The following is a 20,484-nucleotide window of genomic DNA, read 5'->3' as shown; positions in this document are numbered from 1 at the left end:
CCTCCCCCCTTTCCTTGAAAAGATTTTTTTTTTTTTTTTTTTTTTTTTTTTTTTTTTTGCGTCAACAAGATAGAAGAGAAAGCACAGGAGGTCAACTTCAGAAGGAACATGACTATCTAGGGATAGTGAAGATGAGAGAAGGAAAATGGACACGTGACTTCCATTTTGCAATTGTTGGGAAGGCTGTGTATACACTGTAAATTGGTCAAATGTACTTTAAAATGTCAAGGCTCATGCTTGTAATCCCAGCACTTTGGGCAGCCAAGGCGGTGGGAATGCTTGAGGCCAGGAGTTTGAGACCAGCTTGGGCAACACAGAGAGATCCCATCTCTACAAAAAGTTTAAAAAGTTTAGCTGGGAATGGTGGCACATGCCTGTAGTTCCAGCTACTTTGGAGGCCAAGACAGGAGGATTGCTTGGGCCCAGGAGTTCAAGGCTGCAGTAAGCTATGATTGTACCACTGTACTCCCACTTGGGCAATAGAGCAATAGGCCATCTCTTAAAACAAAACCCAAACAAACAGACATTACTCACTTCTCAGAAAAATCAGTCAAAATCCCCAACTCACACAGAGTTGGACAGACAGACCTATATCTGTCGGCAAGTTGTCTGTCCAACTCTGTGTGTGTATTAGTCTGTAGATTAATCTGTGTGTATTTATCTGTAGCTTAATCTGTGTGGCTTAATCTGCGTAGAAGCTTTGCTACTCAGAATTGGACAGATAGACCTATATCTGTGGACAAGTAGGTTTAAGTCTCTGAGTATCAATTAGCTCATGCGGATCCCAATAGGATCAAATAAGACAGCTCAGCACAGTCCCAGCACTTAACTAGAAAATGCGAGCCCTCCATATCCTGGTCTCCTATTTTCTCCTGCTTGGAAAGAACCTAAACTGACAATCTGCCTCTGGGTGGCTCTCCCAGTCTCAGCTTTCAGTGTCTCTTCCTCATTACCCAACCTTCTTCCTCCTACAACCTCAATCACTCAAGTTCTCTTGGTTATCTTATTCTGAGAACCTCTAGTTTTTCCCAATTATGCCCAACTCCCAAGCATGTCCATTAGTTTCCCTTCTCTGCCTTGCAATCTTTATTCCTGATTCTTGGCCCTTTTAAATCTTATGAACCCTGCAAAGTCCAGCTTACATGTGATGCACTCCATGTATCCTCTTATGACCACCCTCGTCTGTAAAGTAGGGATGATGATGACCACCTGTCAGGGATGTCATGAGGATTAGAGGCAACACAGGTTAAGTGCCTAGCATGGTGACTGGCACAGAGAAGGCATCACTGATTAGAATAGGCTCCTTTTATTGCATTATTGTTAGCAAAACAAAAATTATTAGCAACACTCAAATCATCATCATCACCTCTATCTGAAAATGAGTCCTCCTTCCTCTGCGCCCCCTACTTTTAATTCCAGTACTTATCACTCTGCTTTGGGTTATATTCACTGTGTGAGCATCTATCTTTTCTATCAGGTAATGAGCTTCTGGCAGTTGGGACCAAATCTCTATTATCTCCGTATCACTTAAAAGTATCCTTCAAGAGAGAACCACCACTGATGGGCAGCTACTGAGTGCCTCTCTCTCAAATTGCATAGTTTTAAAACAGGATGAGCAAGCCCAGAGCTCAAGGAAGGGAAATGACTTGCCCAAGGTCATATATCTAATTCAGGGAATAGAAAAGCCTGCCAACAAACCTCTCTGCTCTAACCTGTGTACATGTCACTTGTGTATAGCAGCAATTTTGTATCATAAGTAAAGTCACCTCTTCCTTCAGGTGGACACAGTTCCCTGCATAGTTTAGATAACAAATCATGGGAAGGATGGCAGCCTCCATTCTCTCCCTCAGCTGGAGACCTGGGTGTGGGAACCTGCTTTGTCTGAATATCTGACCACTCCTCACTATACTCTGCTGGTTGTTCTGTAGCTTGGGGTCCCTACCTGTTCAGTGAGGTTGTGAAACAGATCAGTGTCTTCCAGATCATGGTCTACAGAAGGCTAAATTTATAAGAAAGAAATGAATATTTAAAGAAAAATGTTGCTGAATCAAATGGGTTTGGGACATGGTCTGTTAAACAAGGTTAAATACATACATTTTTTTTAATCGCAAGAATTTTCGGAGCCTCAAATATGCAAAATAAGAGTAAGATAGATAGTGCAGGAAGTGTACCCAAAAACATGTGACCATAATTCCTCCTCCACACCCCTCCCCTTACACACTTCCACTTTTGCCAAAAACCAAACAACAGTACAAGCAAAAAAGTTTGGAAAATGTTGGCTAGATCGAAGTGTCCCTCCTGATTTAGATACTTTCCCCTGAGCCGCCTCTCAAGAGTGGTGTCTCAGTGTCTCTTTTCTTCCTACACAACCCATGCACCTGGATCCCACTGTGGAGATTGTGGGTCCCCTGGAATGTCTGTTTCAGGGGGCCCAGCCCTGATTGCCAAGGCGCCCAGACTTTACCCCTTTGCCAGAACTGCATTTCAAAGCCATGAGTACAGTTCTGGAGGGAGATCAAAGCTCTCTCAACTCAACTGTCATTAGAATATTTTCTTTATGCATCTCACTCGTTGGTGAGTGCCAACAACATATTTCCTAAATGCACTGGCCTGAGATGGCACAACTCTGTAATAATCTGAATGAGAGGGCTGTCAGGGCCTGTTTTATTGAGAGAGAAGCAAAAAGGAACCACGTTCAAAATGCAGAACAGCAACAGCAACAACAACAAATCCTTTAAATAAAATCATGGGAAAAAAGTGTGAGAAGGCCTGAGTTTTTTCACCTCTAGAAGCATGATACACTGCCCTTCCCGTTTCAATGGTACAGCTTATAGTGAGCCCAGGTCAAGACTGAGGACTCTCAATTTCTATTCCCACTCAAAGCAGGTCACTCTTCAGTGGACTTCCCCTATGCAGAAGTGATAGCTGAAGAGATCTTTAAGCAACGTCACGCCAGAGTCACGCTTCCTGGGCTCTTGATGGGTGTGGCTGGCCACAGAGATGGTACTGGCCATATGTAGATGCCCTCAACTGGAGGAGGGTTTGTGTGAGCTATACACTGGTCAAGAGTGGACCACTTTTAAGCTAGCTAGAGACTGGGAACAGTTCTTTCAGGTTAGAATAAAAGGCAGCAGAGGGTGATTTTAAGAGAGAGACAGACTGGCATTCAAATCCTCCTTCTTCCACAAAGTGGCTCTGTGATCTTGGACAACTGACCCTGTCACTTTGTATCTCAATTTCCTCACCTATGCAATGGGTATTAGAAAATTCAACCCAGAAAGGGGATATAAAATTCAAGGAGGTAATGCACAAGGAAATGCCTAGAAGAGTACTCAACTCACGAAAAACCCTCGAGATGCAAAATTCTCTTTTAAGCTAGTTCATGGATCAAGAGAAAACTGGCATTAGCTCCCAATGCCTGTTGGGTTCCTGCTTTACCAGCCAACCCTGGTTCCCAACACTGGATCAATGTGTTTACCTTCTTCACAGGAGGTTGTCCTATTTCTCCATCTCATAGAGCAAATTCTGTAACATTGCCCATTTCCAAATTCTGATTGTAGCTTGCCATTTCCAAGGAGGTTCTCAAGTCCATGAACCACTACTTAATTCTCAGAACACACCAGACCATTTGAAAATGATTATCAAATATAAAGATCAAAGCCACTCAAGGCAAGTCATTAAAGCAAGATAAACCTCAGAATGTTTATTGCATCCATATCCTTGTTCCAAATAACAAGCTTTCTCCAAGCTGTGACCAGTACAAAACCCTGAATTTTGTTCTTTATCCCAAGGGCCCTAACAATCTGGACTTGATCCTCCTGCTTAGTTGCATTGTCAAAAATGCCTAAATCTGCCTCTCCAGTCTATAAAAAGAGACACAGAAAGAAAATGCTGGGAGAGTTTATTAAATTCTTGGAATCTTGAATGATTAGTTTCCAAAATAACAGATTTTGTATGGAAGCTTGACACATAGAAAAGAAAAATGTAATAGCATCAATCAAAGACTAATTTAAAATTGATCATTCCTTTATTTATTGAATGAGTCATTCTTTCCTTACCTCCATTTTTTCCTCCCTTTTTCCCTGCTTTCATTCTTTCCTTCCTTTCTTCCTTCCTAATTTCCTTCCTTTCCACATAGCATTCATTTCATTCTTTTCTGCTTTCATTCATCAACACTTACTGAGATTCTATCAAATACCATGCTTTAAGCTAGAAACTTTGCCTATAGATAATGAAAAAAGAGCACAATTTTCATTATCAATGTATTAGAAGTTTTATGAAGAAAGTGAGATGAACAAATGAATGATCACAACATAATATGATAATATTAATAACACTACCATTTGGGAAAGTTTACTGCACACTGGAACTGTTGAAGTATTTTTGTATATTTTTTGAAGCTTTTCAAAAGCCCTAGAGTATCCCCAACTTATAAGTGATGGAACCAAGGATAAGAGGGCTGACACCACTTTTCCAAGGTCCCTCCACTTGGAAAGTGTCAGAGGTGGGACACAACCCCTAGTCTGTTTGATGCTACTGACCATATCCTTAGCCATTAGTCTCTTACTTCCTCTTATCATACGTGTTATGATAGAGCGGGTGGGTGTTAAATATAATGAGAGCATACAGCAATGACACCCAGCTGAAGGAGGGTCAGAAGCCACTGAGGTTTTCAAATAAAGAATAAACCTTGGTTTGATATTGAACCAAGTGTGGGAAATAGAGAAAATGGCAGAAGCTCCAGAAAGCCCAGCAGCATAAAAGCATGAGAAGAGACACTACAAGCCCTCACTTGCAAGTTTGAGGAACCTCACAAGATGAAGCTGGAGGGGACAGCAATGGTTCCATCTGTGCTATAGTTTGGATATTGTCCCCTCCAAATATCACATTGAATCACCCCAATGTTGGGGGTGGGGCCTAGTGAGAGGTGTTTGGGTCATGGGGGCAGATCCCTTAAGAATGGCTTGGTGTCATTCTCATGGTAGTGAGTTCTTACTCTATTAATTCTGGTGAGAGTTGGTGGTGAAAAAGACTCTAGCATCTCCCCACTCTCTCTCTTGCTTATTCTCTTGCCATGTGATCTCTGCATATGCTGGCTCCTCTTCACCTTCCAAGCATGAAGGGAAGCAGTTCGAGTCCCTCACCAGAAGCAGACACTGGTGCCAGGCTTCTTGTACTGCCTGTAGAACCATGAGCTAGGTAAATCTCTTTCCTTTGTAAATTATTCAGTCTCAGGTATTCCTTTGAAGCAATACACAACAAACTAAGACAATGAGGAAGGGTCTTGTATACCAGGCAATGGAGAATTGAAAGTATCCTGGGAGTCCCAAGCAGACAACGGCAGATTATATGTAAGAGGATAAAATGATCTGGTTTACATTTTCCAGGGAGATTTCTGAAGGAATTTGGGAGATGGAGTAGAGGTGATGAAAGTGGAGAAGGAGGCATTGGCAGTGTCTCACAGCAACAGGAATGTATATAAGAAGTAGTGGTATTCATACATGGGAAAAAATTTGATACTGAGTTAGGGTGGGAGTGAGGGAAGCTGAAATGTTGGTCTGGTTTCTGATTTTGTCTCCTGTAGTATTTTTCTTTTATCAGTCGCAGACACTGCACATCAAAGCCCCCTTTATTGCTATTCTAAATGCTAGACCCAGTAAGAGATTTTTCTGCCAGCAGCATGTCCTTTGCTGAGTCTCCTGGAAGGCCAACTCATAGGAAAATCACTGACCTTCAGCTCCTTGTGGATTGGATCACGATGGGACCAGGTAATGGGTGGGATGGAGAATTCTGAGAATTTGGTTCAGAGAGGCAGAGTGTGCCAGTGGTGAGGTTCTTAGACTTTTGGGATATTATTAGATTGATGCACAAGTAAACTGTGGTTTTCAACCTTACGTTTAAATGGCAAAAACCACAATTACTACTGCACCAACCTAATAATAAACATTGAGATGGAAGTCAGCAGTGATGTGTAATTTTGATGGATAAATAAAACATTCAAAAGGGGAAAAAAAACCACTCCACCATGTATGAGGTCCCTCATATCATAAAATAAAAGGTACTTGAGTAGTACTCCAAAAGAAAAAGTAATCTCAGAACAAAGGGCACTATTTTACAATGCATGCGTTTTACTAGAAACTACACAGCTGCTACTTTTCTCATTTACCTTTTGGAAAATAATTTTAGAGATTGTTAGGACAGAAAGCAAAGTGTCAGAACACCTGGTTCCTGGCAAGCTCAGCTACACTCACTTGGTTAACATGAATCATCCTCTAGGACACAGCCTAAAAGCTACTCTGACCCCCTATGTCTGAGTCAGGTAGCCATTCTCTGTGTTCGCTCAGCACCTTGGACTTCTCCATAACAGCAATTATCCAGCTAGCTATTTATCTTGCTGCAGGAAATTCCAAAAGGGCAGAATTACGGGTGTCTTGTGCAATGTTCAATGTTGTACTTCTAGCATCTGGCACTGTGATTGGCACATGGAAGGCAGTCACATACACTCATGCACAAACTGTTGGATGAACAGTCACTTCCCTAAGATCTTCTCTTGGGGTACTCCAATCTCTGTTTTGACAGCATCAGAAACTCAGAGTTCATTTATTTTCAGAGCAGCCATTAAGGCATGAGGAACCTCTTGCTAAGTAAGGAGGTGCAACAATTGAATTGTGATGCTGTGTTCAAAAGTAACACAATAGTAATGTAACTATCTTATGTCAGATGATCATTTTTGCAACTGAACTATAAAGTTCAAGGGCCTACAGCTCTCTTCCCACTACTTCACTTCCTTCTTGGAGCATCAAAACCACAATTGATAAATAACACAACTGACCACATTGAGCAGAATATGCACAACTCACCGACAGCCCTGTGATGTGTCTTATGCTTAAAGAACAACTAAGCAAAGACAATCACATCTCCTTCATAAGCTGCAGCAGTCACAATGTTTTAGGAACAAAGGTTATTTCAGAAGACTGCATAGTTTGGCTCTAGACTTCAGCCATGTAGGCACATAACTGATGTGAAGGCTAACTAAAATATAGTAAGTTTAGAAAGGATAAATCAAGAATTATATAATCACCAACATGTGTTAAAATGGCACTGTCTAAATTTTAATCTGGACCATAGCCCCATACAAATCACTTAACCTTAGGCAAAAAACAAGTTTATTTAAAATTAAAACAATACAGTCCGTATAGTAGATGTAGATCCCTCTGGATGACCGTGAATAAGTCTAGTAACTTCTACAAATTTGGGTCTCCTTTGGGGTTAAAGAGAGACAACTTTTAGAGAGTCATGTGATGATCAAGGAGTTCAAGTACAGAGAAATGATGCTAGAAAGCATGACATTATAAGTCAGGCTGTCAAAAGTAGAAATAAATTCAAATTGATTTTTGGAAAGAGGATGCCACTTTTGGAGCCTGAGGGAAAATAAAATAGCAGACATGTAGACTGCCCCACTATGGGGGACCATCACAAGGCCCCTGTTGGGACTTGAGAAATATGAGTAGGATTTTTTTTTTTCAACTTGCCACAGAGCATAATTGTTCCTCATTACCACATTGAACACTTTGTACTCAAGCAGATACAGTGGCTGGTCAATCCTTTGAAGGCAAAGTCTGTCTCTTATATCCCTTGGTGTCTCCAGTGCCAGTGCATGGCTTTATTTCTACCTTTTAAACATTAAGCCCTTCCTCTGTACTTTAGTTCTATTTTCCACTATCCTGGAACCAGGATTCCAATGTCTGATTTGAGAATATCTGTGCATGAACAAACCTCAAATCCTCCCACTTTATAGATGGAGAATTTGAAATAAGAGAAGAAAAGTGTCTTACTTCATCCTGGTCACTAAGTTCCTGGAAGAATCTAGTCACTTCCTTCCTCATGCTTGGCCAAACCACTGGCAAACTGTATTTTTCTACCATGGATCCTCATGGGAAAGAAACCAGCTTTACATCTCTCTTACTTCATGATTTTGTGGAGTTATAATCACCACTGCCCTCTGTGGCCATAAAAATAGTTCAGTAGTTAGAAGTGAACTTCAAGGCTAAGAGCTGCAGTTGGCTGTCTCAACGCACACAAGTTTGGAATCAAACACATCAGAAGCTTGACCTGGAGACAGTGCTCCTCCACCCTTCACCACCAGGCCACTAAAACAACCTAGAACATGGAAAAGAAAAAGAAAGAGAAGAAAGGAGAAAGGAGGAAGACAGAAAATGCTCCTCTGAAAAATGGGGAAACACGAGCATATTCTTGTTATGCAAACAAACCCGTGAACAAAATGCACTGCTGTTCACACACTAGTTTTGTGTTTTCAGAAAGTGAGAGTGGAGGTGTGGAGGTTCCCTCTCAGGAGGTGGAAAACTGCCCAGCAGTAGGTTTGAAGGAAGAAGCTGAACTGTAACCAACTTAGGAAAATGTATTTCAGTAAAACAAAATGTACTGCTGTCTGTCAGTTCAACCCTCTCTCGCACGCTCACCGGCTTTGTTTCCAAACCTGGAAGGGCATCTGACCAAGTGCAGAGGCTGTCATGAGTGGTCAGTGTCATCAGTGGATGCAGAAGGGAAATTGAGAGTGCTGAGCATGCCAAACCCAGGGTGGGAAAAAACCAACTGCCTCCTACTGAGGCCCTTAAAAGGGCACCAGTACTGCCATCCATCCAGGCAGCTGGGGATGGAACAGGGAACACATTTGGGAAGGGGATGAGAGAAGGAGCACCTCAGATCCTGGCATGTTCCTGACTTCTCTCCACAAAAGAGTTCGAACTTTTGTCTGTAAACTTTGAGAATACAGAGTATGCTGGGGCAAGAGTCCCAGGCCAGGAGAGAGAGCCTTGGTTGGTGTAGTCCTGAGCATATTATGGGTACCCTCCTGGCTTCCTGGCTTCCAGTTCCTTCCCTACTCACTATTCAATGAACCCCAACTTGGAATCCAAGACATTCCTTTGCTTTTTTGCTGGAAATGCTTTAACTTAGCGTGGCATGCTGCTTATCTCTTGGGAAAATGAATACATTAGCATTCAGTTTATACAGGACTTTTGGAATTAAAAAAATATTTAAAACAATGAAACCTGTGGGTGATAAAATAAAAGGGCTTTTGGTAGTAAAGAGTGGTTGATTAGGTTACTTCTGTCTCTTACTCCCACACTGAGATTGTAGTGAGGGGGCTCAGGATTGAAAAGGGGCTAAGAATTTCTGAATATGTACAATAAGAAGCCAGAAGATCTATCAGAGGAGGGAAATTCCCAAACAGCAGCAGCAATAACAAGTGCTATTTTCAGACCTCACTATGTGCCAGGTGCTGTCCTAAAGGGTTGACTGTGTATTATTTCATCCAATCCTCTAAACCACCCAATGCAGTAGATTGTTACTTTCATCCCTGACTTTACAGAGGAGGTAACTGAGTCTTTGACAAAGGAAGAGACCTGTGCAAGGTTACAGAACTGTTAAACGACTTGACTGTAGTATGCTCTGTCTCCAAAACTTGTATTCTTATTTATTTGCTAGACTGTACTGATCTTCTACTGTTCCTCATAGGTCACTGTTTTGAGCTCCTTATTAACCTCATCTTTAGGGGTCTTGAGCAGTTCTTCTTTTAATTCAGTTCACCTCTCTATTCTGCTCTTAAGACCAAAGTGATATGTGTGCAAGGCTCACAGATGGAACTTGTGAGTAAAGGTGGACTTTGTTCGAAAGAAAAGCATGAAGAAAACCCAGACTGAATCAGAGAAAATCAAACCATATGTGCAAGTATCCCTGAATCTATATGTCTGTGTATCAACCCTCAAGCAGGCACGAGGGCTGGAGATGGTAGAAACATACAGTAACTTCACCAGTCTGGCATATCTCTCATTATGATCCATCCCAACATTGCCTGGAATGGTGTTGTACAGAAATATGTCCTTTAACAATGCCAGACATTTGGGACATTTTAAAAATAAGCTAGTGTGTAAATTCAATAACTCAATGAGTTTGATAGAAGTTATAGGGTCTTTATTTAAAATACCAATTCTGTGGCTAGTCCTTTTAAAAGTTAGTATTTCAAGAATGAAAATAATCTTAGCAAATGCTCTCAATTTGTATATGGCAGTTTCATCCAGGCCTGTTTTTATGAGCCTGTAGGAACACAGCCTCTGTAAAACAATGTTGACAGGCAGGAGATGGTGTCCACATGTGCATGCAAGAAGGGAGGAGACTTTTCTCCAGCACCTACTACGTGCCAGGTACTGTATCATACCAGGTGTCTCACACAGATGACTCCATTTGAGTGTCATGACATGCCACAGGATAGCTGTTATCACCCAATTATTACAGATGAGAAACCAGCGACTCTTATTGAGCAATGTGCCAAGGTCAGACAGCTAGTGCAGAGCAGAGCCAAGATTCAAACCCTGGTCAGTCTCTAGCACGCATAATTTTTCCACCACACCAGACCTGACTCCTGTTATTGCTTTAATGAATATTAGTCATGTTAAGTAAACCCTGATATTCTGATTATAAAATTCCAAGCAATTTCTTTTACATGATTACTGGAAAAGAATGAACAAAGTTACTGAAAAAATAACAATGCCCCCTTTCATCTGCATGCTGGTTAACTCTTCCCAGAACTCTTTCTGGGATATTATTTTATGAGACCCTCATGGCAACTGTGTGATCCAGGCAGTCAGATACTATTATTCCCTCTAAATAGATGTGGAATTGGAGGCTCAGAGAGATTAAGAGGCTTGCCTAAGATTGCATAGCTAACAAACTGCCCAGCCCAGGCTAGAATCTATTTCACCTGAATTCTTTCATTCTAACTCAGCCTGAGTTTTCAGTGTCTACAGTCTGAAGAAAAAACTGTGGCATCTACCTGCATGAAGCCCCAAGAAGACACATCTTTCTTGCATCTTCTCAACATCTTCCCACTTCAATTTCTTTACCCCATGTCTGGTCTGCCCACCAGCTCTTTTCTATTATTACAAAGCCTGCTCATGCTAGAAGCCTATTGCGTCCCTTCTCCATCATTAAACCTTTCCTAACTTCTCCAGACCACAGTGATCCTGCCCTTTCTCAGAGCTCATGGGAGCCTTATAGGCTATGTGGTTTACAGGGAAATTAGTCATCTGCCCTCTTGCCTCCTCTGGAATGACTGTAACAAAATGTCATTAAACCACAGGATACAAGCACCTTGAAGACAGAGATTATATCTTGGACCCCTACAGCATTTATCACAGTTCTCTGGATACTAAGGTGTCTTTATAGAATATGGATGATGGGTAAGAACATAAACATACTAAATATAACCTTTCCAGGTTTTAAGCTGGTGTCTAAGGTGTCTATAGGAAGCAGTTGAAATAGCACGGGAGTAGGAAGTGAGATCCTAGGTCTCCATCGCAGCTCAGCTCCACTCTCACTGGGTGGTTTGCATCAGTGTCTGCCCCTCCTTGAGGGCTTAGTCTCCTCATATGCAGCAAGAAAGCACTGGACCAATCTACTGTTTCATTAAGCTCTGAGAGTCCCTCATTCAAATTGAAAAGGAAGGGGAAAGTAGGAAGTTTATGCTCCATGAGATCAAATCAGAAATTAAGTAGGAAACCCCACCCAGAGAGGACAAATCAGTCAGCGGGCCCTGATTAGAGCAGGGGAAGAAGCTGATGGGGGCTATAGCTGCCAGCAGAGTGGTCGGGGGTGACCTCAAGACTTACTGCAGCCTCTTTTGTGAGACTTCCAACAACATTAACTGGAGACCAAAAGCAACAAGCACAAAACCTGGCCTCAGGAGATTGCCCTTGTTACATTAAATAATAGTAATAATAATAATAATAATAAGAAGAAGAAGAAGACAAAGGAAATAATTCCCAAATAATAATAAAGAGAAGACAAAGGAAATATTTCCTTATGAGACAACAGTGTGTAGGGAAAGTGTCTTTTTTTCCACCCATCCCATTTTGTATGAGTAGATATTCATGAACAAAGATGAGTTCACTTGAGGGTGCCAGGGCTTATGGTTTGCAAGGGTCCAAACAGGAACTTGGTTGTTTTGTTGCAATATCCTCTCTCATGAGGTAGCTACAGTCTTCAGTGTCAAATGCTCCTGGATTTCCTGACACTGAAACTTTCTATTAATATCCAGGTTTTCCATTTCATTTATAAAAGGGTGTGTGAAGCGCATTCTACCTGCATGTAGACATCTCTAATGGCTGCGGATGAAGTCCTGCCTCCCTGGCTATTCTCCACCATTGTAGAGAATGGCCACAGTTCACCTGGAGTGTCTTTTTTCTAACTGGCTAGTGTCACAGCAAGGCATTTACTGCTCACACAGACTGCTCCTCCCAGCTGCTACTGTAGACCCTTCCTTCACACCAGTGATTGCAGTGGGGTGTTTACTTCTCTGTCTTACCCATTAGGTGGTAAGCTCTGGGAGGGCAGTGATTGGGCTGGCACTGATAGAGCATTCAACAAATATTGATTGAGAGAAGAAAAGGACAGAAGGAAGGGAAGGTGGGAAGAATGTAGGGAGGAAGGAACAGAGGATTAAGCCTAACATTAAAGTTTTCCATGAGATAAACTGAACTTTTCTCTGCTCATGGTCTAAATCTCAGCCATAATAACCCCTTAAACTCCATGCTCTCTTCTATACACCACTCCTCACCCTCTCCACTGCCTGGCTTATGCCCTACCCTCTGCATGGGCTGGCTGTCTCTAGGCTCCGGACATCTCTGCTTGCTCATGCAGATCGACTCCCCACCCTGCTCTGTGCCCTTGGGAGGCTGGCTACCTATGGCTTGCATCAACAGGTTCCTTTGTTTTGTGACTTCAGTTGGATTCATCAAATGGGAAGCACTGGCAGGAGACTGGCAGGCAGAAAGAATGACAACATGGAATTTACTCTCCTGGTTCCCTTCTGGTCAGGTGGCTGTAGGCTGGCTGCTTCCCTCGCTGAGAGCCACAGCTGCTGCCAGGAAACCCTCTCCACACAGCCCCTCTCTCTGGGTCCCATAACCACTTTCTCCTCTTGCCCCTACAGGCCAAGGGAGTAAATGGCTCTCCATGGTTGCCCACCCTAGAGTATAGTGTGAGGCCTTGTTGGTTATCCTTAATCCTGCCTACAACATTGTAAATAGCTTCTCCTTGAAAATAGCCCCTTCTTCAACTCTCCTTAATTATTCTGTTTGAATGTGCCATCTGTTTCCTGCTAGGACCCTGACTGATGCAGTCTGCATCTTTACCTCTCAGCACGCTGCCTATTCTCAAATGCCTACTCAAATCATGCCTCCTCCAGCTGATTTGCCTTGTTTTCCTAGTCAAATAAATCTCTGCTTTTTAGGTCTTCTGTCCTACCGTGTGCCACTAAATTTACAAATTAGAGTTTCTTATGTTTCTATATGACTTTCCCACTAAAGTGGAAGCCCCTCAATGGTGAGGAACATGTCCAACTCATTGCAACACTCCCAGTGAAGAGCAGAATGGCTGGTGGGATAGACATGTCCAATAAATGCCTGTTAAAGAGAAGAGAAACAGTCAATATTTGGTTTTCTGATATGATATGGAATAAGATATTACTGTGAAGTGCTCAACCCCAAGACCACAAGGCCACTTTCTCCACCAGAACTGTAATCCCAGCTATGGCCTCATTATGCATGGCTATCAGTACTGACTTGCATGCCTCTGATGAAGGGGAGCTCACTCACCCACACACAAAGCCCTCCCCCAAAAGAACTATTTTGACTGGAGATGATATCATCTATTATTCAGCTCAAAGCTGCCTCCTGTAATTGCAACACTCTAGTCCCAGCCATGGCCTAGAAACCATATAGAACAATTCTGTGACTTTCCCACAGGATAGGCCTTCAGAGCTTGAGGTGTTTGTGTCATGACCAAGTAATCATGACCCTCTCTCCCTCCCTGTCACCCTCCTTCCCTTGCTCCCTCCCTCTTTTGTTTAAATTCACAAAGCAAAAATTTATCTGCAACCTTCCACAGGTTTCTGTCTGCACACAGGAGAGCTGATTCGGCCAGAACCCAGAAAACCCCAGCCTCATCAAGAGACGACACGTGGCCTGGTGGGCCTCACCCAGGGCACACAGCTTTCCCAGCCAGCAAACAAACAAGCCCTGGTCAAAGCGGTCACAGCTGGCACATGGTCACTCACAGACACTCTGGGCATGCATTCCCATGACTTAGAAAAGAGGAGGCCTTTGGAACCTGCCAGTGTTGTCTGCTGATTATGAGGTATCTGGAACCTGGGCCCCTCCACACCAGCGTGGTGCTCTGCAAAGGTCAGCTGCTCTTCATCCTGTCTCAGTGATACACAGTTTTTCCCCCCAAAACTTTAGTAGCGCCACTCTCCCTATCACCTGTCTTTTAATTCTGCCTCTTATTGTTCCTTAGATTAAAAAATACCCTTCTTCCATGGGAGGTTTGAACCTAGTCGTCCTGAGTTTGAATCCAAGCTATCCATTTATTAGCAGGTGAGCTTAGGTAAGTCCCTTCATCTTTCTGAATCTTGAATTTTCAAAGCAAAACAGGGCTAAGGGTACCCACCTTTCTGGCACTTGGCAGGTGCTGCATAAACATTTGTTGCATGAATGAATGAGCAAATAAATGGATGTGCAAATGAATGGATGACATCCAATTATGTCCATTCTACCCCACACCCATTCTGACCAGGCACAGAGGTACCTCTTTGGGAGTCTAGTTTAGTGGAGCACACTGATCACAGACTTGCACTTGTGATTTAGCCTAATGATTTTGTAGACCCATGAACTTAGCTACGTCACTCCACTCTCTAAATTTCCTCTATTTCCCATCAGTCAAATGTGAATGTTAACCTCTGTGTTGACTCCCCTGCCAAGTTCTGGAAAGGCCCAAGTTAAAGCAGAGATGACAATGCACTGTGATCTGGAAGAGACTGGTCACACACCAAGGCTTCTCTTCACATGGACTGCTCATGTCTTGGAGCCAAGGTGAGAGTCCAGGGGCCCTCCTGGTGCCAGGAAGCTGAGCTGAGGTGCTTTCTGACTTGCTGCCAGGCAGGGCATTCTCCTGCCAGCATCCTCATTCTTTTGCACATAGGTATTTTGTTCATGCACAGGAGGCCCTTGCTCTTTTGAGAGAGACATAAAGAGAAGAGTCAGCAGAAAACCTGCAGAGGTCGGCAAATGTGCTCGAGCCATCAGCAAGTCCAGGGTCCTGTGTGTTGGACAGAATAGAAAAGTTCAGTGTGAATCTGGGAAAAACAAGAAAGTGGATATTGATGGTCTCTCCGGCTTGAATCTAGTTCCTCCAGGTCCCACATTTAATACAGGTTACTCTTGAGTTCACCTTTAGGTTCTACTTTGGGATTACTGGTTATAGTTGATAGCAATGGCAGAGGCTAAGTGAGGCATTAGACCAAAGGACCCCTTTTCTGTCCCTTTTTTTAGCAGTAGATGAGAAATTCCCTCTGCCTGGAGTGTCCTCCCTTCTTCCTCCACCCAATCTCTGATGTCAAAAATATACCTATTCTTTTTTCAGGTAAATTTCATTGTGTATATTTAAGGTAGACATGATGTCAAGGGAAACATATAGATAGTAAACAGTTTACTATAGTGAAATAAATTAACATATCCATTATCTTAAGTCACCCGTTTTCTTTTGGTTTTGTACCAAAAGTACTTAAAATCTGGTTATTTAGCATGAATCCCAAATACAGTTCAATCTTACTTCCTATAGTCCTCATGCTGTACATTAGTCCTCTAGATTTGTTCTATTATACCAATTGTTTTGATCTTGTTGTTCATTAGATCTCTAGATTTGTCTAACATCCTTCAAATTAGAGCTATTCTTGAAGACCTTGCTCAAATGTCACCTCTCTCAAGAAGGCTTCCCTGATATAGTCAAGCTGAAAATCAACTTTTTCTCTTTGATCATCTAGGGCACTCCCTAAACACAGCACAATACCTTTCATTAGACAAGTAATGACAAACATACTATTGAGAATTAATGATGTGCTATAAGAGAGTGTACTTTATATGTCTCCTCTCTATCAATCCTCAGAACAACTTGACAAAACAGGTACCATTATTTTCCCCATTTTACAGATGAAGAAACAGCTTCTAAGAAGTTACAAAATAAGGAAGTCACAGACAGCTGAGACCATGGGGCCAGGTTGTGTAGCCCCATGTGACTTCAGCTCTTTGAGCCTGTCTACCAGAACTTTCTGTGATGATTGAAGTGTTTCATATTGCTTTGTCAGTATGGTAGCCACTAGTCCCCTGTGTCTAGAGTACTTGAAATGTGGCTAATGCAATTCAGGAATTGGATTTTGAGTTTTATTTAACTTTGACTGACTTAAATTTAAGTAGGCACATGTTGCTAGGAACTACCATATTGGACTCTGCAACTCTCACCCACTCTATGTCATACAATACAACAGCTATTTGTACTCAGTTCATATCACTCAATTTGAACTCTGGGCTCTTTGAAAAAACAGGGCTCTCAGGCTTCCTTCATAGCTCATGGTAGGCACTCAGTACCTATTTCTGTAATAAACTGTTTGCCTATGGTCTCCACGATGACCTGAGTAAAAGAGTTGCCTCAATCACGAAGCTGCTGGTTGAACCAGAAAAATCCCCATATCACCCATGGGCCTCAGGTGCCTTATCTATAATATGGAGGACATCAAGTTCAACTTTCAACAGGGCATCTTTAGCCCGGTAAGGTCTTACCTGTGTGGAGAGTCGGGGTCAAAGCAAGTCTGAGTGACATCGGTGATTTTAGGGTCACAGCACTCTCCACCATCAAAGTTGAACCGTTCATAGTTGCAGTCCATGTCACACACCCCGTTCTGTTGCTTCTTCATGAAGGCGGGGTGGCGCAGGTGACGGCAATCCCCGCCGTCATGGCCGGTCAGCGTGTGGTTGCACTCGGGGTCACAGTTCTCATCCCCGATCTTGCTGATGTCACAGTTGGCCAGGATGAGGCGGCGGCGAAGGGAGGAGTTTCTCACCTCCAGCACCTTCAGCTCCCAGGAGATGTTGTAGTGCTTGAAGGCCTCAGCCAGCTGCTGGTGCTGGAAGTCCACCTGCTCACGGGTCACCATCGGGTTCTCATGATCATCTTCATAGAGGTTGACCACGCGGTAGCGCACCACCTTGGGCTGGCGGAAACTCGGGAGCTGATTGTAGCTGGCGATGACCTCTGTGTTGTCACACAATGTCTGTCCGCACAGAGGAGGCTCCAGACTCGTGTCCAGCAGAAAGCCATGGGCATTGCTGAATTCCACTTTGGGGCTGCTGCCATCCTTCATGGGGGACCAGGCATGCTTCACATTGTCCCAGTTCTCCTGGAGGAGGAGTTGAGGTAGAGCAGTGTGGGCGCCGTGGGTTTCCATGTCAGACAGTATCTCCCGCTGAGTCCTGGCCACCTTCCACAGACTGAAGTGCTCGATGTAGCCCCGGTAGTTGTGATTCAGGGCACTGCCCCCTAACATGAGCACTTTGCACTTCTGGGTCAGTGGGCTGAATATGCCACCCACTTGCTCCCCAGAGGTAGCCACCTGCGCACCATTTACATAGAGCTTCATGAACTGCCCATCATAGGTGGCAGCTAGATATACCCACTGGCCTGGGAGGTAGCTGCGGTGGGCATTGATGGTGGTCACTTGCCGGGCCCGGTCTGTCTTCAAGGAGAAAAAGTAGCGTGGGTCTCTGTTGCCTTGGTCACTGATGGTGTGAATGCCCACGACCCATCCTCGGTCACGTGAGGTATAAGAACATTTGTCATATAGCCCTATGTGGCCCCAAAAGAGAAAGATTAATAAATAAAGGATGGAAAAGGAAGGGGGGTTAAGTTATTTTTCTCTGATAAAATTTGTATCAGGTTATCCTAGACTCATCACTTTCCAACTGCTCTGTGGGATCCTAGCAGTTGCTAACGGTGCCTCTGGGACCACCTCGAGGGCAAGGCAAGGGCTGGAGGAGCTGAGAGAGTGAATAAGTTGGGTTTGGGGCATTCTCATCACAACTTTAACCTGTGAAGTGTAACTTTTATTAGTTTTGAATATGAAGAATACAAGAAAGATTTTTGTTTGAAGAAAGGGTACTTCACCTAATGAAAATGCAACAACAACAGCAATAATAATAAAAATCTGAAAACCATTTTCCAGAGCTGTTGGATGGGGGAGAGGACTTCGTAATTAAGAGGGTGTTTTAAGTGTAAGATAACATACACGGTGAAAGGAGAAACAGAGGGAGATGATAGTGAACAGAAGATGCTCATTTAGAAGGGAGGTCCCTACCACAGTTACCAGAACTTTGAATGCACATCTGCCATTAGCAGTCATTAAATGATCAATGGCATTAAATTGTCAGGAAAGTTGGGGTATAAAAGTGAGGGTCAGGAGCTGAAAAGCTGAAACTTCATTCTCTAACAGGAATCTTGCCATTTATCCCCAGAGAAAGAAAACACACTTCAGAGCTAAACTAGAAAGGTTTTCAAAGATCATCACCACCAAACCCTTTGTTTGACAGGCGAGAGAGCTTAGTCACAGAGAATACAAGGCATTTGTCAAGTCACAGAGTCATTGACAGTATGTGTGTGTATATATATAATAATGAACAAAATCTCCCAAGCCTCTATGGCAGGCCAGACATTGTGCTAAGGTCTGTATATGCATTAACTTAATCCATGTAATATCCCTAAGGTGGTGACATTAAGTTTCTCATTTAACTGATGAGAATATGGAAGTTAAAGGAGATGGAGAGACAGGTTGAAGGTCAACTGCTTGGTAAGTGGATCCTAGATCCATCAGACCCTTGGATTCACCATCCTAGGCACTAATTTTATAGCAACTCCCTCTGCCTCATCAAAGTCATCAGGCATCTGGGCTATGCCACCTACCTGCGGCATGTCACAAATTTGAGTTCGATATTTGAGGAAGTTCCAAGCCAAGTATCGCTATAGTTACTCTGGGAACCCCAGGAAGTAGGTTAGTGGATTCTCTCTGGATCTAATTATCTTTATGCTCACCAACCCCCATTTCCTAGCCTTTCTGGAATATACCCAGTGTCCTTGGCACAGACAAAGCTGTTGAATGGGGAAGAGGACTTTCTAATTAAGAGTGTATTTTAAGTGTCAGAGGATGTATGAGGCCAGGTGGGAGAAGAAAGAGAGGGAGAGGAGAGTGAATAAAAGATGCTCATTTAGAAGGACAGTGACCACTCTCAGATGGAGAATTGTTGTGGTCACCATAACTCTGGGAGTTCACCTGCCATTAGTGCTCATCAAATGAGCATGGAGAGCTTCCAGCAAAATCAATAGAGGAGGCCCACACAGTCTTCACTCCTTTGTGGGCAGTGGGAGCTTAGAATTGGTGTAAATCTCTTTGTTAGCAGCTGACACGGCCAGCAGTCTTGGCCCAGCATTTATGCCAATCTACACCTCTCCTCTCACTTCCTGCTCAACCATCTTTCAGGAAATGGCCAGAGTCTCCTTATAAAGTCATGCTGCTCTTACCATCAGGACAACCTTAGTGAAGCACCAAGTGCCTCCTCTGATGTCCTCTGGGTCCTGATCCTCTATCTGGTAAAGGAGGGGATTAAGTGAGGTTCTGTGTCACATACTAGGTCCAAGTCTGATTTTCTTTATTCTAGACTTCCCAATGACTAACCTGCAAGGTACCTCTTTCAAGAAGTTCTTCCTGACTGCCCTGTGAATAGTGATTATTCTCTTCTTTGAACTCCTTTTACTTTTAGGAAATTCGACACGTGCTCTTCGGTTTTGGCGTTGTCTGTGTTCTCACCAATATCCCCCCTCTGCTAAATTGTATTCTTCTCGAGAGCAATGGTTATGTCTGTGTCATTTCAGTAACCTGTCCAGCACCTTGCTACAGCAGGCATGGGAATGATCCTACATAGAGCAGGAAATGAGAAAGGGTAGGGATTTTAAGGACAAATAGAATCAAGGGCATTAACTTATGCCTCTATAACTAAAGTACAGGGAGAATCAGAGAATAAAATGCATTCTTGGTAAAGTAGAAAGATCAGGATCTTTGGACTCACGGTAATTTACCTTGAATCTTGACAACAGCAGTTACTAGTTGTACAAATGGGGCAAAATTGCTTCACCTCTAAGCCTTAATTCTTTCATCTGTATCTCTAAATATATTGTCATAAAAGACATAGTGAATATGACATCCTCCGCATACAATGGCTGTCCAAATGAGAGTTCAATGTTAAGATGCTGGAGGGTTCAGGGGCAATGTAGAGGATGAAAAGGAGTGAGGAAATGACAGGAAACGAAATACAAAGGCCAGAAAGAGAGGGTACCCTGAAGGCATTTTGCCCGATATATCAAGAAGGAAGACTCAAAAAAGCCCCGGTCCTCCTCAAACCCACTGGCAAACCCTTCTTAGAAACTACCATCAGAGTGAACAGGCAACCTACAGAATGGGAGAACATTTTTGCAATCTACTCATCTGACAAAGGGCTAATATCCAGAATCTACAGAGAACTCAAACAA

At 43.1% G+C, this 20,484-nt stretch overlaps 1 protein-coding gene across 1 annotated transcript in view; it reads right to left on the bottom strand.

Annotated features, from left to right (window-relative positions):
* Positions 1-20,484, bottom strand: part of PAPPA (pappalysin 1) — a 254,934-nt gene that overhangs the window by 204,416 nt on the left and 30,034 nt on the right. Inside the window, exon 2 of the mRNA XM_017856267.1 lies at positions 16,692-17,754. Coding sequence (XP_017711756.1) covers positions 16,692-17,548 — 857 coding nt within the window. The 5' untranslated portion in view covers positions 17,549-17,754. The remainder of the gene's footprint in view (positions 1-16,691; positions 17,755-20,484) is intronic.

The sequence above is a fragment of the Rhinopithecus bieti genome, unplaced genomic scaffold, assembly GCF_001698545.2.
Source record: "Rhinopithecus bieti isolate Rb0 unplaced genomic scaffold, ASM169854v2 scaffold_42948, whole genome shotgun sequence".
Classification (NCBI taxonomy): Eukaryota; Metazoa; Chordata; class Mammalia; order Primates; family Cercopithecidae; genus Rhinopithecus; species Rhinopithecus bieti.
The sequence above is the reverse complement of the archived record's forward strand: the minus strand, read 5'-3'. Positions and strand labels throughout refer to the sequence as shown.